This window comes from Monopterus albus, unplaced genomic scaffold, assembly GCF_001952655.1.
Source record: "Monopterus albus unplaced genomic scaffold, M_albus_1.0 scaffold40.1, whole genome shotgun sequence".
Lineage (NCBI taxonomy): Eukaryota > Metazoa > Chordata > Actinopteri > Synbranchiformes > Synbranchidae > Monopterus > Monopterus albus.
The window spans coordinates 1,905,353-1,925,463 of NW_018127920.1; the positions used below are offsets into that span (position 1 = coordinate 1,905,353).

Sequence of the window (20,111 nt, forward strand, 5' to 3'; positions counted from 1 at the left end):
TGCTAACAACTGATAACAGCCACTGAATAGCATGGCCCTGTCCCCCGCAGGTCTGCTTTCACATTAGTAACATTGTTCCATGCCCCAGAACACTTGCGTATGTAAATAGTCCAATACAATAAGTGGCAGTGTCCAGGTAGCTGATTTGCAGTCTGCTAGGAAGAAGAAAGAAGAAGCAACCACTTATGTCATCAACTGGGTGACATTTGTTTCTGCTCCACGTGCATGTAAATACTGCTGAATACTTTCAGAAATTTCTGAGATCTTGCATTTGTCTTTGCATGTTTTTATTGGCCCAAATTTCAAGCAAGCATTTTACTTCTTTGTTCCTCCACAGAGATCCTTTTATAGCCATGTTGTTAATGTTTAAACTGACAGAGCCAAATAGTTATGACATCACATTCAGGAGGTTCCAGTCGCAAAAAACACACCCACTTGACAGGTTCCGGTTGGAGCTCAAGTGAGGATATCACCCTTGGATATGAATCAGACCGTGGTGTTTATGGTATTAAAAGTTTATTTATAATGGATGTGAGCTTTTTGGACAAGGTGAACATTAGTATGATAAAATAGTGATTCAGTTTTTAAATACTATACACTGTAATGCCTGAGAACAAGTGTGCATTATGTGCACACACTGTAGCTCTGTGAGGCCAACATTAGCTTACTCATGTATTTTTCTTTAGCAGTTCAGGTTTATCATATAAATAACAATTTTTTCGTTAGTGGTTAAAGACATTTAAGACTAAACTCCCTGTCAGACAGGAGTCCTGTCTTACATTGAATTTAATCTCTTACATATTTCGTCTTTTGATATGGAACGAAAATGCTGCTCAAAAACATACACACATATCAGTGAGCTCTCAGCAAAAAGCCTCAATCTGCACTGCTAATTTAATTCAGTCAGCTTTTTATTACGCCCGCAATGGAGAAATTTACACCCTCACACACCAATGGTGGTGCTGCCCTGAAAGGCGCTGTAATAATATTAGTTTACAGAATAGCAAAACTGTGGGATCACTTAGCTTAACTACAACATGCCATAGTGGATATAACATAGAGCCTCGATTTTCATGCCATACACTCGTACAATTTGTATATATTTCACCGATCATAACCCATCTCAATATTCAAAATGTAGTATTTTTTTCTTTCCAAAGTTTGAGGTGTTTTGGGTCTTTTAACAGGAAAGTATAATATGACCTTTTAATATTCTGAGCCGTATCTCTCCCATATTCATTTGTACAGTCTGGAGCAGTACAGAAATGTTCCCTCTATTTAATTTTACTGTGGTGTTGCTGTTTTTCTCTAGATGTCTGCTATACGCTCTACACCAAAACCTAAGTTGGCGCAAGGTATTATGGGATACCAGAATAGAGTGAATAACAGCCCACGTTCTTGTTTGAGCAGCACTGCTTTCACCTCTCCCACGGACCTACCCATGTACACGTGAATCGTGCTCGAGTCCGGTACACTTGTGTTTACTCTGATCAAAATGAACCAGACTTGGGGCCAAGTTTACTTGGATTCAGGCCCAAGTCCCTAACGTGAAACCATCCATAGAGTCATTCAGTAAAACATACACTGTTGTTGTTCTGGGAAAACCATGCGTCTCCACAGTGACAGCTCATCAAGTAAAGCATTTGAATGTTTTTAGCATTTTGATGTAATACTATTAAAAGAACATTAGATGTAGAAACAAAAACCCATAAGCCAAGATTCTGACATTTAGACATTACATGGTTTTTACTGCATATTCTGTATGTTTATGTAGAAGGGCAAATTTTCACTTAATTGTAAACTTCCTAAAGTTCATTCTTTTTATTTTGTTACTGCCTTATAGAGCTGAAGCAGCTAGTTTATTAATCAATCAGCCATTAGTTTTGATTATGTTTGCATTTATTTTTAATATTGTGACTTTACAAGTATTTGTTCAAGTACAATGACAGATTTCCAGCTCATAAAGTAACCTACTGTTTAAACAACAATAGCAGACAGTCCTTAGGTGCCTATAGTTATATAAACTATGTTCGTACTGAATTTTAGAAAGAGTTGACAGCGCTGTGCAGTGTAGAATCTTTCTTAGAGTGGAAAGATTCTCTTTCCTTCTCAGAGTCTACTTAATCTCTGTGCCATACAGAGTTAGTCACCAAATAGTCACATTCTAATCCCAGGGTGGGCTCACTGTTTGGTGTCCCATTGTCTCTGTACAGTATGGCCGCCCCTGGAGTCTTCTGCAGGCAGCAAACTTAAACCTCACACTATTTAAATGGTAATCTGTCTCAGGGCTTTAGATGTCCTCTATTCACCATTCATTATCTGGGAGAGGCTCTATGCCCCCCTCACTATCCCCAACCTCCTTCTAATTACCTTTAGTACACGAACCTTGCAGCCTGCTATGAAAACTCCCTCTCTGGGAGGCTTAGCTCTCAGTTCAGTCACATACCTCCAATGAGCTGCCTCTTTGCATTATATATAGACAAAAAAGCTTAATCATTCTCTCTGAATATTAAAGATGATGTTCCTGTGGCCTGTTTATTGTCAAAACACGGTGCCTTTTAACCAGTGATGGGTGACTGGGTCAACCACTGACAACAGTCACAGATCAGATTTCTGTCAGATGTCCCATGAGATGCTCTGTATCACTTGTGTGTCTTCAGCTGCTTCATCGACACTCTTTAGCATATTCAAGAGTCACATTCTCTCAGATGATTTTTTATTTCCAAAAATGTTTTTTGGACATAGATGGGGAAGACTTTGGAAAAAAAACTCCTTACCTGAAGGTCTGAGACTTATAGAATCAGTGACACCTTTTATTAATGCAAGGACATAGCTTCATTATCAACTGTTTTTTTTTTTATTTCTTCATATTGTTGTTTTATCTTATTACTGAACTATTTATTTGCCTCACTGGAGTCTTTAGATGTAGTTATATACTTTATAACATGTAAAACACTTTATAACTTTCTTGTAAAAGTGCTGCATACATTACATTCATTATTATTATTATATTATATTATATTATATTATAATTGTATTTATTGCCTCCAACAAGGACAGGGACAGTGTTTTACCTTGCTTTTTTGGTTTGTTTGCTGGTTGATTTGTTCACAGCATAGTTAAAAAAGTAATGAATGAATTTTGATGATTTTTTTGGACACGTATGGTATGGCCTATAGAACAAGCCCTAGGTTTTGCTTCTAATCTGGATCCAAGAATTTTTTGAAGGATTCTTTACCATTGTGAGTGTTGGTAAGACTGTTGACTGTATGTGAGCCCCCTTTGTGACGAAAGTATGTAGCTGTCCTGCTGAGCACTGGGAGTGAAGACAGTTGGAGCTATCAAGCATAGCAAGAGGAACATTGGAAAATGGACTCTAAAGTGGACTTGAATGCAGCCGAATGGTGTGAGGTTTGTGCGTCTGTGAAGAACTGTAAGTACACATTGTTATATCAGTCTGCATGAGGTATGTAATTAGCAATTCATGGCATTTGCTTATGGCATTTGTTTTTATTCAATACTTAAATATTTGTTTTTTGTTTTTTTTGAGTTTACAGTGTCAGCTACAATGAACAGCCAACAAACGCAAACATCCAAGCCAGAAAAACTAAATAAATAAAAGATTCAAAAAATGAAAAAAGAAGGGGGGAAGGCTGCCAATTAAGAATAAAGACAAAAGTTGAGTGCAGCTGTCTCTTACAATGTTAATGCGGTAATATCTTAAGAGTGAAGATGAGCTCCACAGCTAGACCTATCAAGTGAAACTCCATGCCCTATTGTGTAATAAAACAAATTTTTATGTGCGAGGGATGATTTGGCACTGTGCTAGGAAAGGCCCCCAGTCCTCAGATGTTTGAGTGTACCAGGTTTGTGAAGGCAGTTTTTCCATTAGTATAACAGATGACATTTCTTTTATCAATGTTCAAAACTGGGTGGAGTGGTGGATTTACAGGCTAAGAGACTGAGTTTATTAGCAACCACCATTCCAAGATGCAGGGCATTCTGTATATCATGTGACAGTTCAGAAGTCTCTGCAGAGCATCCGAAAATCAAATTATGCTTAATGCCACTGGAATAAGATTTAGAGAGCCAGCTGAAGACTGTAGTCCAAAAGATGCACAGTGTTGGGCAGAACCAAAAAAGGTGCTCTGCTGTAGGGTCATTGGCATAACACCTGTCACACTGGGGCTATACTGAAGGAAAGATGTGGTTCAATTTTGTTTTTGACTAATATAGCCTATGCATCCCTTTGTACTGAATCAGTCTGTGAGGTGTGTTAACAGAACAGTGATGCACTTGAGACATCGTTTCTTCCCAGAAGTCCCTGCCCCAGGGTTCTCTTATACCAGAGGTGGCCACAGTTTTTTGCCTTGCGAGCTACTTTTCAAATGACAGTCAAAATGATCTACCCACACTAAAAATACTATCTATCTATCTGTCTGTTTGTCTATATATAAAGTCCTCCTCCCATTCTGCATGGAAGTGGTAAGTTTTCGGTTTCTTACTTGATTTGGCTCCACCACTCATTTTTTACCTTGTGTGGAAATTAATTCGAAGGCTGACAAGGTAGTTCGCTCACTGGAGTTTTGCAGTAGCTTGTGCGGTTGACTGCGCATGCTTGGTGACTTGTGTGTCAGAAAAGACAAGATCTCAGACTGGCTGCCCTGCACGTCAATCAAGTGGCAAATACCATAGGGAGGACAGATGATAGGCTAACATCAAATTTTTTTTGAATGGCATGCGATCTACCAACACTACCTTTTTGATCGACCGGTCAATCGGGATCGACATATCTTATACAATCTGAAGAGACAGAACTAGTGAAACAGTTTTGACACCAAGTGCTTGGAACCTAAAGCAAGTAACAAGTGTTTATAAAAAGGATGTGGGGTTGGGGTAAATTCAAAGTTGGGAACCATTTCTTTAACATAGTATACAATTTAGAAATATCAGAAATATATGAATTTGGAAGGTTGAATTTAGTCTGTAGTTGAACAAATGATGCAAAATGCCCATTCATATATAAATCTGATAAAGTACTGATGCCTTTCATTCTTGAGACTGCAAACACCCCATGTAATTGCTCAGGCTTGAATGAATGGTTCTGGCACATGGGAGCATATATGGAAACACTCATTATTCATTATTCCTAATGAATTTCTTCAAGTGAAATCTTGTATAATTGACTTGGTGCAGAACTAGAAAACAGCAGAGCAGAGATTGATATGTTTTTGACTGCAAAGGCTTCTACTTGTAACCATGAAGGAGTGTTTTCATTCCCAGTATTGATGCAATCTCCATATTTCCAATAGGTGACAGCTCTTGAATTAGCAGCCCGGTAGTAGTGCTACAGGTGTACATGATAATAGAAAGAGAAGTCACATTAGATGGATGCTGTAGTCTCATTCCAAGAGATGAAGGATTCGTAGTCCAGACAGTTACTCATATGGATCCTCTAAGACACCAAGGTAAACACTGAACAGTAGAGGGCAGTTGCATTATCTCAGGTTTAGCATTTAGTCTGGCAGCCAACAACAAACAAAGAAAAATCCCATAAACAGTTAATATATGGTATATATGAACAATTTCCCCACCCAATGCTTCCCCAAATGAAGCAAAGTTACCTTCATTCTCAACCTGGGACTGCTGGCTGAAACAGTAGTAAGAGGAATAAAAGAAAAACCCACTAACTCATAGCCCCTCATTGACACATAGAGCATGACAAGGAAAACTTAATACAAAGAACTGTCATGATAACTTATAATCCGCATTTAGACACTCTTCCATATTGAGTTTGAAACAGGATTTTCATTTCAGAGTTCTTGGCAAATAAAGTTCTTGGCTTAAGCTGAGCTGCTGAAGACTCTTACTTGCCCCTTAGTGGTGTAAATGAAGCCTTGCCACTTTGGTGACTTTGGTGTTCCATGGGGCATTGTCTTCCAATCTGCAAGATCTTTTCTTTTTCTCTGTGGCAGTTGCACCTATGCAATGATGGTGCAGGGTTTAGAGCCTTCAAGTGGTTTAGGCTGTTGCATGCAGTGTGCCCTGTCAATAATCAACCTTCATTTGAGTTTTAATGTATTTTTAATAAAACTGTTTTAGAGGCAGTATTATTAAAAAAAATATACTATATGTACAATATGATAATTAGTACATTAGTATATGACTTTATTTGGAGCAGAAAATGTCATATAAATGTTATACAAAGGCAGCATTTCTATATCAGTCCACTATCTGGACCAGTGTCAAGATGTTTTAGAATGACAGCAGTCAGCTAAACAGACTGGGGTTCATATGTGTGACAAGACCTGACCAGTCCTGTTTTGTGACCAAGGCTTAAATAGAATGATTAGAGTCAGCTAGGGGAAGATTTAAAAGGAATAACACAGTACATGCAGTAACCCCTCCCTCTGCACGTCAAGTAAATAAATTCACCAGCAGCAGTTCAAACCCTTGCTCTACATGTGGAGCCAAACAGTAAACATGCTTGTCTGCCTCCATTATTGACATTCCAACCACTGAATTCTGTAGGAGGGTAAAGGTCCCATCTGTGTGTAGTGCAATTTGAGACATTACACAAGTCTTACATTAATCAGATGTGCAGGTTAATCTCCAGGCTCAGCAGGCAGCATTAACCTGCTGGACAGCAGCCTCAGACCTGTTGTATTGACTTCGTTCTCTCTCTCTCTCTCTCTCTCTATGTGACTGCAAATGTGCAAGCTCTGTGTGAAAGCACACATGTTGCTGCCGACATACAGTACATACTCGTGTTTATTAAGGCTACAGCCTTTCTTTAGTAAAACAGAGCAGCTATTTACATCAGCGAACAGCCAGTGGTCCTTCGTCCTCTTCATCCTGCGACCAGATAACCGCCTGATACTTCCATCTGCTGCTGAAGCAGAAAGCTGGGCTGTGAGTGTTTTCATGCGACAAAAACTGACAGTATACAATCTATGTAGTACCAGTTAACTAGCTCACCTAAAGTAACAAAGGAGGAAAATTATGAAATTGAAAAGCGGCTGCTAATTTACATTCAGACATCAAGCATTGGTAGGACATGGGTCAACTACCAACATGTTTTGGACCCACTCATATCAAACAGCTTGTCACCTTCTGTCTCCTCTCTCTTTGTTTTGCTGGATCTGCTAAATGATATTTAAATTTTGGTATCATTTAACAAATTTCCATTCTTGATAGAAACATCTGTTCACCACAGCTGGGTAACAATCAACCAGTGCCCAGTGAGTGATGAGTTCAGTCCTGGTTGAGAGGAAGGTTGACTGGCGTGTTGACTGTTGACACATACAGAGTCAGAACACACATCGCTGTGTTGGTCTGAATGGGTTCTCAGTGAATGCGACCCTTCACATCAGTAGAATCACAAACTGTAGGCGCTGATCAGTAAAGCAGTTTCCTCCACCGGCCAAAATACTGAATCTCATGTTCAGGACTTGAATTAGCTGCATGATGTGTTTCACTGCCATCTTACATTCAGTAATGTTCTGTCTCTGGCATTAGCGCTTCCTGGAACAAACAGCTCTATGAGTCATATTTATCTACAATCCAGAGAATTACCCACAAAAACCGCCAGGACATACTTGGACAATGCAGCAGCACGCCATATGAAACAGTAGGATGATTTAACATGAAACACTGTGGATGTAGATGTAACATTGATGGTTCTTTCAGTTTCTCACACAGAAACAGAAAAGAGAATTTGAAAAAAAGCCAGGAACACTACAACGAAAATCTAAAGACGGTGGAGGAACAAATGCCGAACCAAGAAAACTTGAGAAGTGTAGAACAGTGAATGAGCTGCCATACATCAGTATGCATCAGGAGTGGATAAAAAATAAAATAAAAGACACTCATAGGATGCTCTTACTCATTCAGTAAAGGCTGTACAGTATAAGGTGAACAGTGCACAACTGATAAGATAAAAAGATGGTTTGGTCTCAAATCTGAGGCAACGAAACAAACACGGAAGAAAGACGCTGACCAGCGCGGGACGACAGGCTGGCCCAGAGTGTCCTGATGTGTCTGAACCTTGATTAGCTTCAGGCCATGAGGTTTAGCAGAGCGAGGCTGTTTTCTGTAACCATTCAGTTCAACCCATCCACTCTTCTCCAGCTAGCAGGCGGGGTGGGGGGTGGAGGGCTTCTTAATGTGTGTGGGTGTGATAAGGCTTAACACCATGGACAGTAAAGAATGTGTGCTCTGACTTAATTCTCAGCTTTTTCTGTGAGTTTGATTATGTGTATTATGTGGCCTGGAGGTAGATGTGGGATTAAGAAAAGATTTTCAGCAGCTTTCCAGATTGCCGTCTTTCTAGTCTGAGTGCACCTTCCTGATTGGTAAAGTAGCTTCACAAGGAAGCTGCTCAGTAGGATTCATCTCTCTCTGATCCTCTCCCAGCTCTGTCACATCTAGTCTATATGTTCTCCTTTACATCTAAATGTAAATTTGAGCCTTAACTTTGGCCAGTTTCTTTTCTTCTGGTCTAAATGTTACTGTCTTTCATGGTCAGCAAGCTGCAAGCCTGCCTTACAAGCCCATATTACTGTCATCTATTTTTGCAGCATATTTCTCCTCCTCCTACCCTGAATATTCCCTCTCGTCTTCCAAATTACTGCCCTCACTTATATTCCTGCCATAACAAGTTTGTATTTTTGAGTGTTCAGCACAAAGTGTGTGTTCTTTAAGAGGAAAGGTTAAGGTTAATGACTGAGAAACCACCTGGAAAGAGAAACTGGTATGGACTGAGTGCTGCTGCTTTTCAAAGCACCTCATTGCAGAATTGGAAGCACATGTTGTAAGAAGATGCTTTTTAAAGGATAGTGTAGGAGAGACATTCTAGGCCACATATCAAAAACCGATTGATGGAACTAAACTTGACAAAGTTCATTGAGGAGTCTCCAGGGTCTTCCTAGAAAGAGGCCTCTTCATACAGTACCACTGTTAAGTGGACAGAAAGGAGAGACTGTAAACAGATAGGCTGTGTCATTCTGGCTTGCTGTCTCCTCAGAGTTTTTGAATAAAACATGTACAAGACTCCATTCTCCATCCTGCTGCCTGTGACACCTCCACTTTCAGATCGACAGTTGGAGCTTAGGAATCCTTTGGATTAGCCAGTGCTGGCTAGCTCTTAAGCCTCATACGCCCCCACGATCTCAATTAAAAACTTGTGCTTTCAGCTGGGTTTTTGTGCCCACTCCTTTTCTTTCACTATGTGCATGAATTAGTGTAAAGAAGTGGATGGAAATGGTTTGAAAACCTTCCATTTTTCTGTTCTTTTTCTCTCTGCAGATGATCCAGCTGACCAGCGTACTTGCCTTATCTGTGGAGATCGCGCCACAGGCCTGCACTATGGCATCATCTCCTGTGAGGGCTGCAAAGGCTTCTTCAAGCGCAGCATCTGCAACAAGCGTGTGTACCGCTGCAGCCGCGACAAGAACTGCGAGATGTCACGCAAGCAGCGCAACCGCTGCCAGTACTGCCGCCTGCTCAAGTGTCTGCAAATGGGCATGAACCGCAAAGGTAAAGTGTGGAGACAGAAAAAAGAGGTTTGCACTAAGTTCTCTCCATGAAAGTCAAATATGACATTTTTATTGACACAGTCTGTTTCTATGAATAAGAGCATTTGGCACAACTTGACAGATAAATGTAACAAAAATCCAAATTATTTTAAGAGATAAATAATTATACAGCTTACAGCTATAAAAAAACAAAAAAGCATCTGCAGTTTTGTCAGTGGCACACTGCACATCCTCCCATTTATGCTGAATCCTGAGACAGTGTTTATTTTTGATAAGTGATGTAAACATTTACCATTATCAAAGTAGTTACTTATCATCTATTAATGTAGTTTTCAACAAACCATCACAGACTTGCATTTTATACCCTAAGTATTTTCTGTAGTCTTCATTTTACTGTAGGTACACTGGGCAGGAGTTGCACCACAGGAAAAGTTTGATATGGTCAGAAAACTGTTACTGAGCATAAATGTGGCTTTGCTGAATCTTTAGTACCAATACTATCGATGCCAGCCTGTATTTACCTGATAAGGAACTGTATTTTCATTGAAAATATCTTTAAAAAATTCTAAACTTTTGTGCAAATTTAACTTCAACAAAGAAAATATAACACAACATTATGGCAGTAGCCAGTTTTTGTGTAAACAAAAAAAGGCAGTAGTACCTTTACAATTAATGGACATTTCTACCGATCATTTAGAAAAATCATTACAAACTTTTACAAAGGTCAGCCCTCCATAACTGTACTAAATCAAAAAACTATTTTTCATTATGAAAACCTCCAACATGTCACATACCGAGAGTGATTTACCTCCTGCCAACAACCTGAAAGGAAGCCATGTGGACTCTAACCTTGGGCCGAAGAACGTCATGTACAAGCTTGTCAACAAGATCTCACTGCTGAAAATGTTCTGTGACCAACAGCTGATAGAACCATTACAGAAAAACACTTCTGCCAATCAGTAAAGATGTATGTATGTGTACAGCTCCTCTGGAATGTTTAGTGACACTAATGTTAAGAAAGCACTCTGTCCTCATGCAGGGTGTTGATTCTTCGTTCCACAGACACACACTGCCCTCTAGTGGATGAAGATCATAAATCTCCTTTCAGTGCTCTCCAGATATTTTTAAGACTAGCTTGTCTTGACACAGCACTACATTTACTTAACTCCCAGCTTTGAACAAACTATTTCCAGGGAAGAGAGGAAAAAAGTCTGCCTGCTAAGAGAAACAGGATCAGCTATAGTTGGACCTGAAGAGAAAAATCACCACCTAGAAAAGACATTGTGGGATTTGTTTCCACCACTAGGTAGAGCTATGATACTAACCACGGATCATCTATTGTCACTTAGATTAATTGTTTTTGTCATGTAGCAATCAGGGAGGATGGAATGCCAGGAGGGAGGAACAAAAGCATCGGGCCTGTTCAGGTAAGTCACCAACTTCATGTTCAGTAATCACCAGAAATAGTTTTTGTCCCATCCACTGACCTTCTCAACTTCTAGTCTCTCTGTACACATTATCCTGGCTGGGTTCCAACAGCCAGCTTGCTCACAGGGAAAGTATTCAGAGCACAAACCATTCACTTGCTGAGTGTTGTAATGCTAATGATTTTCATGTAGAGACACTAGTGAAGCATATAATGAAAATGAGCCCTGACCTTGTTACACCATCACTATAATCACGTAATACTGATTATTCCCTATTCAGCTCAGGCATCGTTTTTAACACTGGTGAGAGAACAAATGGTCAGGAAAATGTGCGGCATGAGGCCACTGAGCCACTATTCAGGGGAGGGATGTGGTTATTCTCTTCTAACTCGGCTCAATAAGTCAAAGAAAAAAAACAGACAAGTTCACTTCCATTAAAGGAGAGCTTTATTTCTAAGCCCTAATGAAAGGAGGACCTCTCAGTCATTAATATGGATTGAATTGCTGTTTCAGTATATGTGCTGAATTGATAGAAATGTAAGTGAATTGACCCTAACCCCACATAAAAGACACCACATTTTCTGGCATGCTAATGCCTTTCAGAAAGGCTTTTGACTGTGTTTTCTCCTGGCATGGACCTGCAAGGATTCTATTTTAGGTGTGTGTGTCTGTTAGTCAGTCAAATGTGCACGCACACATTTGCCTCCTTTATTTCTTTCTCTAGCTCCCTGTTTTATTGTGGATTGTGTCCTTGCTCCTCAACATTTTTGTGAAAAGCAGCACAGCACTAGTCAGTGCTAATCAGACGAACTGAGACACACAGTGCTTTTGATCATATGAAGATGTGCTCCAAGCTCCAGAGAAACCGCAGTCCCTCCTCATGTGTCTATGTGTGTATGTTTTAGATAACAGAAGAGGAGATAGAGAGGATCATGTCAGGGCAGGAGTTCAAGGAGGACGCCCCGGAGCACACCTGGGGCAACAGCGGTGACAGCGACCACAGCTCTCCCAGCAACGGAGCCTCGGAGGGCAACCAGCCATCACCTGCCTCCACTCTGTCATCCAAGTGAGTTGTTCGTCTCAGCCACCGAGCTGTGCAGTGCCTGCACTCGGCCCATCACTGAGATAATGAGCCAGCCCTGACAGTCTAACACCTCGTTCCCATCTCACCCAGACTTTGGTTAAGGTATTCATCAGCCAAAGAATGCCTGAATATGCAGCTCCTCGGCCTTAGTGATGATAGCAAACACAAAGAACTTGTGGCACTATCTGCTGTTCTTGCTATGGAGACAAGCGTATTGTCTATCTGCACTCATCAAGGACAAATATTGTCTAGGTACTCGCATGATGGTATTTATTTTAGTCTCATTTTGTATAAACATTAGGTTTATCTCAGCAGCTTGGTAGCTATTCAGAGGAATACTTGTTTTATCAAATTAAATCTGAACAGAAATGAACAACAAAAACAGAATGCCTTAGCAGCCTGGGCTTTGGTATGTGGGTACAAAATAAACTGCAAAGTTTAGTCTACAAGTTTTTTAAAAAAAAAATTGCCAAAAATTTTAATGCAAAAAGAGAATGGAGCTTCATCACTGTGCCTTAGATAAGGGTTTGAGGTTATGAGGTTCAAAGGCAGAGTCTGTAGTTTAGCATAGGACAAACACAGGAAGCGGAGGAAAGCTGCTAGCCCTGCTCTAGACTGGACATATGAAGCATATCAATGTTTGAATCCAGGTAAGATGGCAATCAAGGGTATTTCTCAAATTGTCAGACTCTTACTTAAAATAAAAAGGAACTGTGCCTTCATATGGCCAAGTGTGTGTGACATTTGACCTTTGTGTGTGTCTAGTCGCTCTGTGGAAATGAATGGCTACACAGCGGCCCTAAGGGACCAATACATCAACACCTCCATGTCCACACATTACCAGCTCCTGCCTCACCTGTTTAGCTACGCCACCCATTCTGCCCTGCTGGCCCCCCAGCCCCGCAGCCTCTACCCACAGTCCCAACCACTGGTGCTGCAGCTGGTGGCTGCTGAAGACCTGGCCCCCCTGGCCACACCTATGCTCATAGAAGACGGGTGAGACGATACGTACAGAACATGTCATGTAGATTTACTCCCAACATACGGTATGCTCGTAGTTCTAAGCTTGGCTTTCATCATGTGACTAGAGATTCCTATTTACTACAAACTGCTACCACATACAGTTTATATTTGTTTGCCGGCATTCGCCACTGCAGTGTTCACATGATTTGACTGATTGTTTTAAATAAAGCTGGTCTGTTTGCTTCATTAGCAAAAAATGCTCAGTACTATATTTCTCACTCAGCTGCACCCTGCTACATGCTTTTAATAAATGGTGTCCAAAGTCAGTTTAAATTCAGCCTGCCTAGTTTGTCTCTGCCAGCAAACCAGCCCACACACAATTTTGAACATTTGGCTGAAGGCTGAGTGCAGACTGGGCTCCACTGTACAACTTTGCTTTGCATTAAATTGTTTTCTCTGAATGTGTATATCAAATCAAATCAAACTTTATTTCTGTAGCACTTTAAAAACATCTTCACATGGACACAATAATATGCAGCCAGTTCATTAATGATTATGTGACAGGGAAAACACACGTCATAGCACAGCAGCCACCTAGTGCTACTGTCCACGGCCACTGAAGACGCTGAATGACCTTACTGCTGCTCTATCCTGTGACATAGATGGACAAACCCCAAAGTTTTTTTTTTAATTTCAAGTGGAGAGTTTTTCTATGAAGAACACTGAACTTGTTAACATCCAAAATGGCCAGTAGACAAGCAGATCGTAGTTGCCCCTACTGAAAATGGCTGTCAGATTAGCCTAGGAGTCACCAGCTGCTTATTCAACATAAATCGAATATTATTCAACATGATAGAATTTTAAAAATCTATACAAGGAGAGGTGCTGCATAAGTCCACCCAAGGTAAATGCAGTGATTTTGTTTTTGACACAGGATTTGGTGACTAGCTTGAATTCACTCATTGATTTAGCTGTATCTGATGGATTTACAGGTGCTTTTTTTTTCTTCAAGCTCTAAATATTTAGTTTAGTGTAGCATGAGCATGGGCAATGCTGTTTTAGCAATAATATGTAGTGAATTAAAATTTTATGTCAGAGGGGTTCTACAGTGAATACAACAGCTGTGGTTTTGTCTGCACCATACACACCATAGCTGTCACCTCTTTGCTGTTTCATTCACCCCAGGTACAAAGTGACACAGGTGGAGCTGTTTGCTCTGCTGTGTCGCCTGGCAGACGAGCTGCTCTTTCGCCAGATCTCTTGGATCAAAAAGCTGCCCTTCTTCTGCGAGCTCTCCATAGAGGACTACACCTGCCTGCTCAGCTCCACTTGGCAGGAGCTCATCCTGCTCTCTTGCCTCACCATCTACAGCGCCCAGATTTTTGGAGACCTGGCCGATGTCACTGCCAAGTACACGCCGTCTGACGATGAGCTGCAGGGGTGAGTGGCAGTGAGCTGGAGAGGAGAGATTTTAGTTGGTGCTGCAGGTGGTTGCTGTACCCAGAGTCATTGCAACTTGGCTCTTATTGTTGGCTTTTGGATCGGAATGGTGAATAGAGCTGTAAAAAAACATATCCTTATTAATGTGGCATTAAAAACATTCAGGCAAGAAAATATAGTGTAGTAAGTTACTTGTCCTTGTCTCGAGCCCTAACATTTACACTTAGTTTGTAACCACCAAACAAAGAACACAGGTAAAATATGACTGGACTTGGGGGTGTATAGATTGAGGTTTTTATCTTAGCAATGGATAAAATGACTGTGTGTTGTGAAATGTGTCATTCATGGTAACCTGCTGAGAATTAGCACCATCTCAGCCACTGGCCTCAGCTCTACTGGAGGCTTTAACTTCTTTCAGTTTAATCATTTAGATTTTACAGCCCTCAACTTTACTGCTTTGGTTCCATCTCAGTGCTCCCATCAGCCATGTTTCTGTGCAGCTGCTTTTAGAGTAAAAATCTCAGAGAAAACCACTGTCCACTACCTGCTCAGCACCAAAGAGCCGACACACCTGTCCATTGTCTGCTGGATGTGTAAATAGGCGAGTGCTTTTTTTTAAGGTGATACTATGTCAATGTGTGGCCAAAATTGAGTTCATACTGCTTTAAACCTGATGCTTGCCAGCTGTCTAGCATGATCTGCCAGACATTAGCACCACAGTGAGGTAGTTAGCCCCACAGTTACGTTTGACATTTGTATTTACACAGAAGAATGACTGCAGAAATTACCCTCATTCATATGTGTTGATAATTCACCTACAGTGACTCATATTACCTCCCACCTCTCTATATTGTGGAGCCATTAACAAACACAAGATATTAAGTGTTAGATTTAATCTCCGGGAGCCTCTTCAATTCAATATTTCACTGAGAAGAAAGGTGGACATCGGGAATCGACTGTGCCCATCTACACCACCAATCTTTTACAAAGGCAAAACTTTCCACCCCCTGAACTCAGTATCTTTAAAAGGGTTTCATAGGGAAAGTATTGTTGTTGGACGAAGGCCAGTGAAGCGGTCCGTGAACGGGAGGGCTCCTCAGGACAGAGCTGTGGCTAGCACCGTCTGGCATGTGAAACCCACACATGTCCCATGCTAGGTAGAAAAAGCTGAGTGGGAGGTGCTTGTGTGTAAATCAGAACAGAATAATCTGACCTCATGACATACATTCTCCTAATATACAGTGTTGTTCTGCCAGTTTGTCTGCAGTTTAGCAGTAAATATCTGATTTACAGTGGCAGCGCTAAAGTTTGTGAAGGAGATTAGAACGATGAGAGTTTGAAAGACAGGGAAACAGCTGTGGGATCAGAGACATTTGTTAAGCTCTGTCAGCAGATCTGACATATTCCCTCCCCTATTTTTGCCTTATTCATTGAAGCATAGAAGATAATAGTTTGGAGGGGACTTTACTTTTTTGATGTGGGTTTTAATGTGAACACGCAGACAGTAAATCTAAAACAGTCTGTTTTTTGTTTTGTCTGGGGAACATAGCTTTAAAACGATACTCTAACAGTTGAGAAAGTCATTCACCGTGACATTTGTCCAGCATAAATGATAAGTCTGTGTCTGATTCCTCAGCTTCAGTGAGGATGGGATGGAAGTCATGGAGAGGCTGATATATCTGTTTCGCAAGTTCCACCAGCTGAAGATCAGTAATGAGGAGTATGCCTGTATGAAAGCCATCAACTTCCTCAACCAAGGTAATAGCACAAGCTCTTCTGTTAGAGAATCCAGGCTTTCATGGACCCTTTCTGTGTCCCCCCATGACTCTCTCCCATCATTCACATTTGTTCAGATATCAGAGGACTGTCCAACATCTCCCAGCTTGAGCAACTGAACAAGCGCTACTGGTATGTGTGTCAGGATTACACTGAGTATAAGTACCCGCACCAGCCCAAACGGTTCCCCGAAATCATGATGTGTCTGCCAGAGATCCGCTGCATCGCAGGTAAGGCGTCTGAGTATTGTGCCATACAATAGTGAGCATGTTTTAGGTAGTAGTTAATGCTTCTGTATTCTATGGTGCACTAAACATGGTTGCCTCTAAATGCTGGTAATTTCAGAAATGTATTTTTGTTTCCAGTAACTACCTTCCCATGCTACTATTTGTTCTTTTAGAGGATGTGGCTATCTGGCTGGACCGATTGTGGTTTAACTCAGCTACAGTCCAATGATGGGAAAATGTTTGTACAGCTATAGTATAATTGACCTATGGCTGCCAGCCTGTTAAATTTTCTCTTTTTAACAGACACTGCTGTCACATCACAAGTTTCTTTCTGTGACACTCAACAGCATTGATGTTTCACACTGATGACATTCCAGCAGCTCAAAGGGCACAACCCCTCACTATGCTGGCTGGCTTTTCATTTGAAATATGTGCATGAGGTGTAGTAACTTATTACAGAGTGAAAATAAAACTGCAAAGTCAAAATGATTGAAACAAATTAGTGGCTGAAAACACCATTTCTGTTAAAAAGAGAACGTGAAAGCAACAGAGTGGTGAGTATGATGTGACTCAGTTGTTGCACTGATGAAGTTAGTTTGGTACATTATACAGAATTTACCACGTGATGCATGACAGTACAGGTAATTTTAGCCCTCAGTTCTTGCCTGGTTGCGAGTGGGGACCAGTATTTGTTCAAGTTGGCAACTCACCCATTATGAAATTTGTTCACAAATTCATAGTGTGCCAACATAAACAAGGGTTAGCCAAGTTCATTATAAGCTGAAGTGTTGTGTGTGCTTACAGGAAAGCTGGTGAATGTCCCTCTGGAGCAGCTCCCCCTCTTGTTCAAAGCAGTCTTGCACTCGTGCAAATCCAGTCCGACCAGCTACAGGGCCGGCCCGTCGCCCTGCGTGACCTCCTCCTCCGGAAACTAGACACCCCGACCTTCCAAGTCAAGGGACTGGTCTCCCCTCTTGTGAATGTGACAAGCAGCTAGTTTGTTTTTGTAACTTTTTTCTTTATATATTTATTACATGACAGAGCTGAATGTATGCTGATTTACACTGTGCACATGCTTCTGTAAAAAACAAATGCTCATAGATGCATTGGTCTTTGGAGTTTACAAGTGTGTATCCAGTTTGCTCAATGTGTCAGTGTTGCCACTGTTAGAGCTAGACTTTAATAGAGTTTATTTTATTCAGCCGAGGGCAGATAGACACCTAACACGTGTTTTGAGACTACCTCAGGAAGATCTTATTGCTATTTTCAGGTACCTTTTCTTTCTGTCAAATGAAGAGTTGCCCAGTCTAAAACCAAATCCACGTGGATGGCACATCAATCAGAGACTGCATGTTCTAAGGAGCTGCATAAATCAAAGAGAGAAAAGCGGTATTTTGTTACACTGAAAAGGCAAAAGGAATTAGCAAAATTGAGCAACTTCATGGATTCTCAGACATGCTGCTTACGGGAGGTGGTCTTGTCAGTTTAACATTCCATGAGTTAAGGCGACAGTTGTGGGATCTTCATTGAAAAAAGGAGCATACGGGTATTTTTTACAATCATAGACTGGGGATGTAAGGCTTTATTGCAAGGGGTGGGGAGGATAGCTAGGTTTGCTGTTTTAGTTTTATTGTTTTATTCTTTTTTGACCAAAGTGTTATGCAATGCTTTTTCAAACACCCATTGATGGGTAGGGAGCTGATAGCTCCACAAAAAAGATTTCTTATCAGTGAAGGATCAGGATAAGAAATGAATCAATCTGTGTCATAGCGGAGAACCCTCTGTTGGACAGATGAGTATGTTGCCAGATTTCATGCTAAATGCTGCTAAACTTGCACACATTCTTGTGCACATATATTATGCATAGAGCAGAAGAAGTGATTCCCAATCTTTGCTTTTCCTTCTGCTTGTTTTCTGGGTTCTGTTGTCCTCAGAGCCAGGAGCCCAGTGCATTGTAGCCTGTTCTCGTCTACACGCAATCACCTACATTTAAGATCCATGGTACGGATGTTTGTTTAAAGTGGTAGTCTGTGTAATGTTGCCTTCTTCTGCTTCTTCAGACCAAGCCCTAAATCATGAAACACTAGGTGGGTCGACCAAAATCTGTACTTGATTTACTAGAAACAAAGTGGAACTGACAACACCTGGATCACAATCTGAACTCAAATGAACCATAAAAGTGGTTAACAGTCAGCATTTATTGCCTCCAGTTCATTTAAAGCTGGTGTAGAGCACAAGCTGCTGTTAGTATGTCCATCTTCAAAGCAGTTGCGGAAATCCCAGTTGAAAAACCAACCGGCCTGTTCAAAAGTGCTGCAGGACAGCTTTCGAGGAGCTTGTACTGTTTGAAGGTCTTGCCAGGTCCAATCAAAAGTTTGCACAGACACAGGACCAGCAGCAGTTTAAGTCGGAGCTGACCTGGACCTAAGGAGCATTAGAAAGTGTGGCACCTGAGACCTTGTTCAGGTCCAGTCCTCAGGGTTTTAGTGGATAAGCTTATCCCCAGAATCCAGCAAATGAATTTCTTTTATGGGCTGGCTTTAGGTTTATCATCTAAAACAAGCTTGTGGATTATCACTGAATAGAAGTGGGTTAAGTGTGACTGAATTGGGCTGTCAGGCTAGGTTTAGAGAATTTAGTTGACTTGACGTCTGGCTTGCATACCTCTGTGACAGATAAGATCATTTCAAATCGCTTGAAGTGTCTTCTTTGATTCCTCGGGTTTTTAGCCGTTTCATGATGTACGAACAATTTCGAAATGCAGACAAAATGCAGTCCTTGCAACCACTCTTTTTTTGCACACGGCGGTGAGGTCGGAGACCGTGACCCTTGGCCTCGGCTGCTGCCCACCCAGTGTGTTCCTCTCTCTCAGGTCCCTGCTGACCTGGATTTAAACAGGGTAAAGTGAGTGTTATGTATTGCATTCAGGAGCTCCTCAGTGACCATGCTGATGTACTTGTAATATTAGTAGATGTAGGTTCCAGGACATTGTAGGTCCTCTGTAGAAAAAAAGTGTTTTTCTTTTCCACTTTATTTCCCTCAAGGTCACCACCCCCCAACCCCTCTCATTCAGTGAAAGTGAATGTAGTTTGAAGATGAAACACACAGGATGGATTTTTCCCTTGGCGCTGGTGATGTGGAGCCAGAGGCGGTGGCATCTTCAGAATGTCGTGTATCTCTTGCTTGTGTGCAGCCTTAACAGCACCACCAATCCAAGGCAGTGTTCCTCTTTCAAATGTTTCCCTTATCCTCTTTTCATCTTTTGATTTTTCTACATTTTTATTTTGTAGTTATTGTGACTGTTTTGGGGTTTTGATGTTTTTTTGTTTTCGTTTTTTTGGGAGTGAAGACAGCCCCTATCATTTTCTAAACTTTGACTTAATTCTTGACTTTTCTTGAACATGACTTTCAATAACTCATTCCCTTGTCCACAATGATTTATGAAAATATGTATTACTCAGGTGATGCCAGCCATATTTACAGTGCAAATGTGATGATTTGGAGCCATAGTTGGTTTCAAACTTGAATTCCACTCACTTTCTTCCACCAGTGCTCTCAGAGCAGCCGAGGCAGGTGTGTGGAGAATATTGTCTCTCCATATAGTGAAATGTACTGTACATCATTCATCTCACAGGCTTTTCTAGAATATTTTCTCACT

General features: G+C 41.0%; 1 protein-coding gene across 5 annotated transcripts in view; it reads left to right on the forward strand.

Annotated features, from left to right (window-relative positions):
* The window catches only part of nr6a1a (nuclear receptor subfamily 6, group A, member 1a), a 101,529-nt gene extending 82,389 nt beyond the window's left edge, over window positions 1-19,140 (forward strand). For all 5 annotated transcript variants that reach the window (XM_020599248.1, XM_020599251.1, XM_020599250.1 and 2 more), the window contains 8 exons: window positions 9,307-9,537; window positions 10,908-10,963; window positions 11,869-12,029; window positions 12,813-13,043; window positions 14,196-14,450; window positions 16,087-16,208; window positions 16,304-16,456; window positions 17,258-19,140. In XM_020599248.1, the coding sequence (XP_020454904.1) occupies window positions 9,307-9,537; window positions 10,908-10,963; window positions 11,869-12,029; window positions 12,813-13,043; window positions 14,196-14,450; window positions 16,087-16,208; window positions 16,304-16,456; window positions 17,258-17,388 (1,340 nt within the window). In that variant the 3' untranslated portion in view covers window positions 17,389-19,140. The remainder of the gene's footprint in view (window positions 1-9,306; window positions 9,538-10,907; window positions 10,964-11,868; window positions 12,030-12,812; window positions 13,044-14,195; window positions 14,451-16,086; window positions 16,209-16,303; window positions 16,457-17,257) is intronic.
* Window positions 19,141-20,111: the final 971 nt, after the last annotated feature.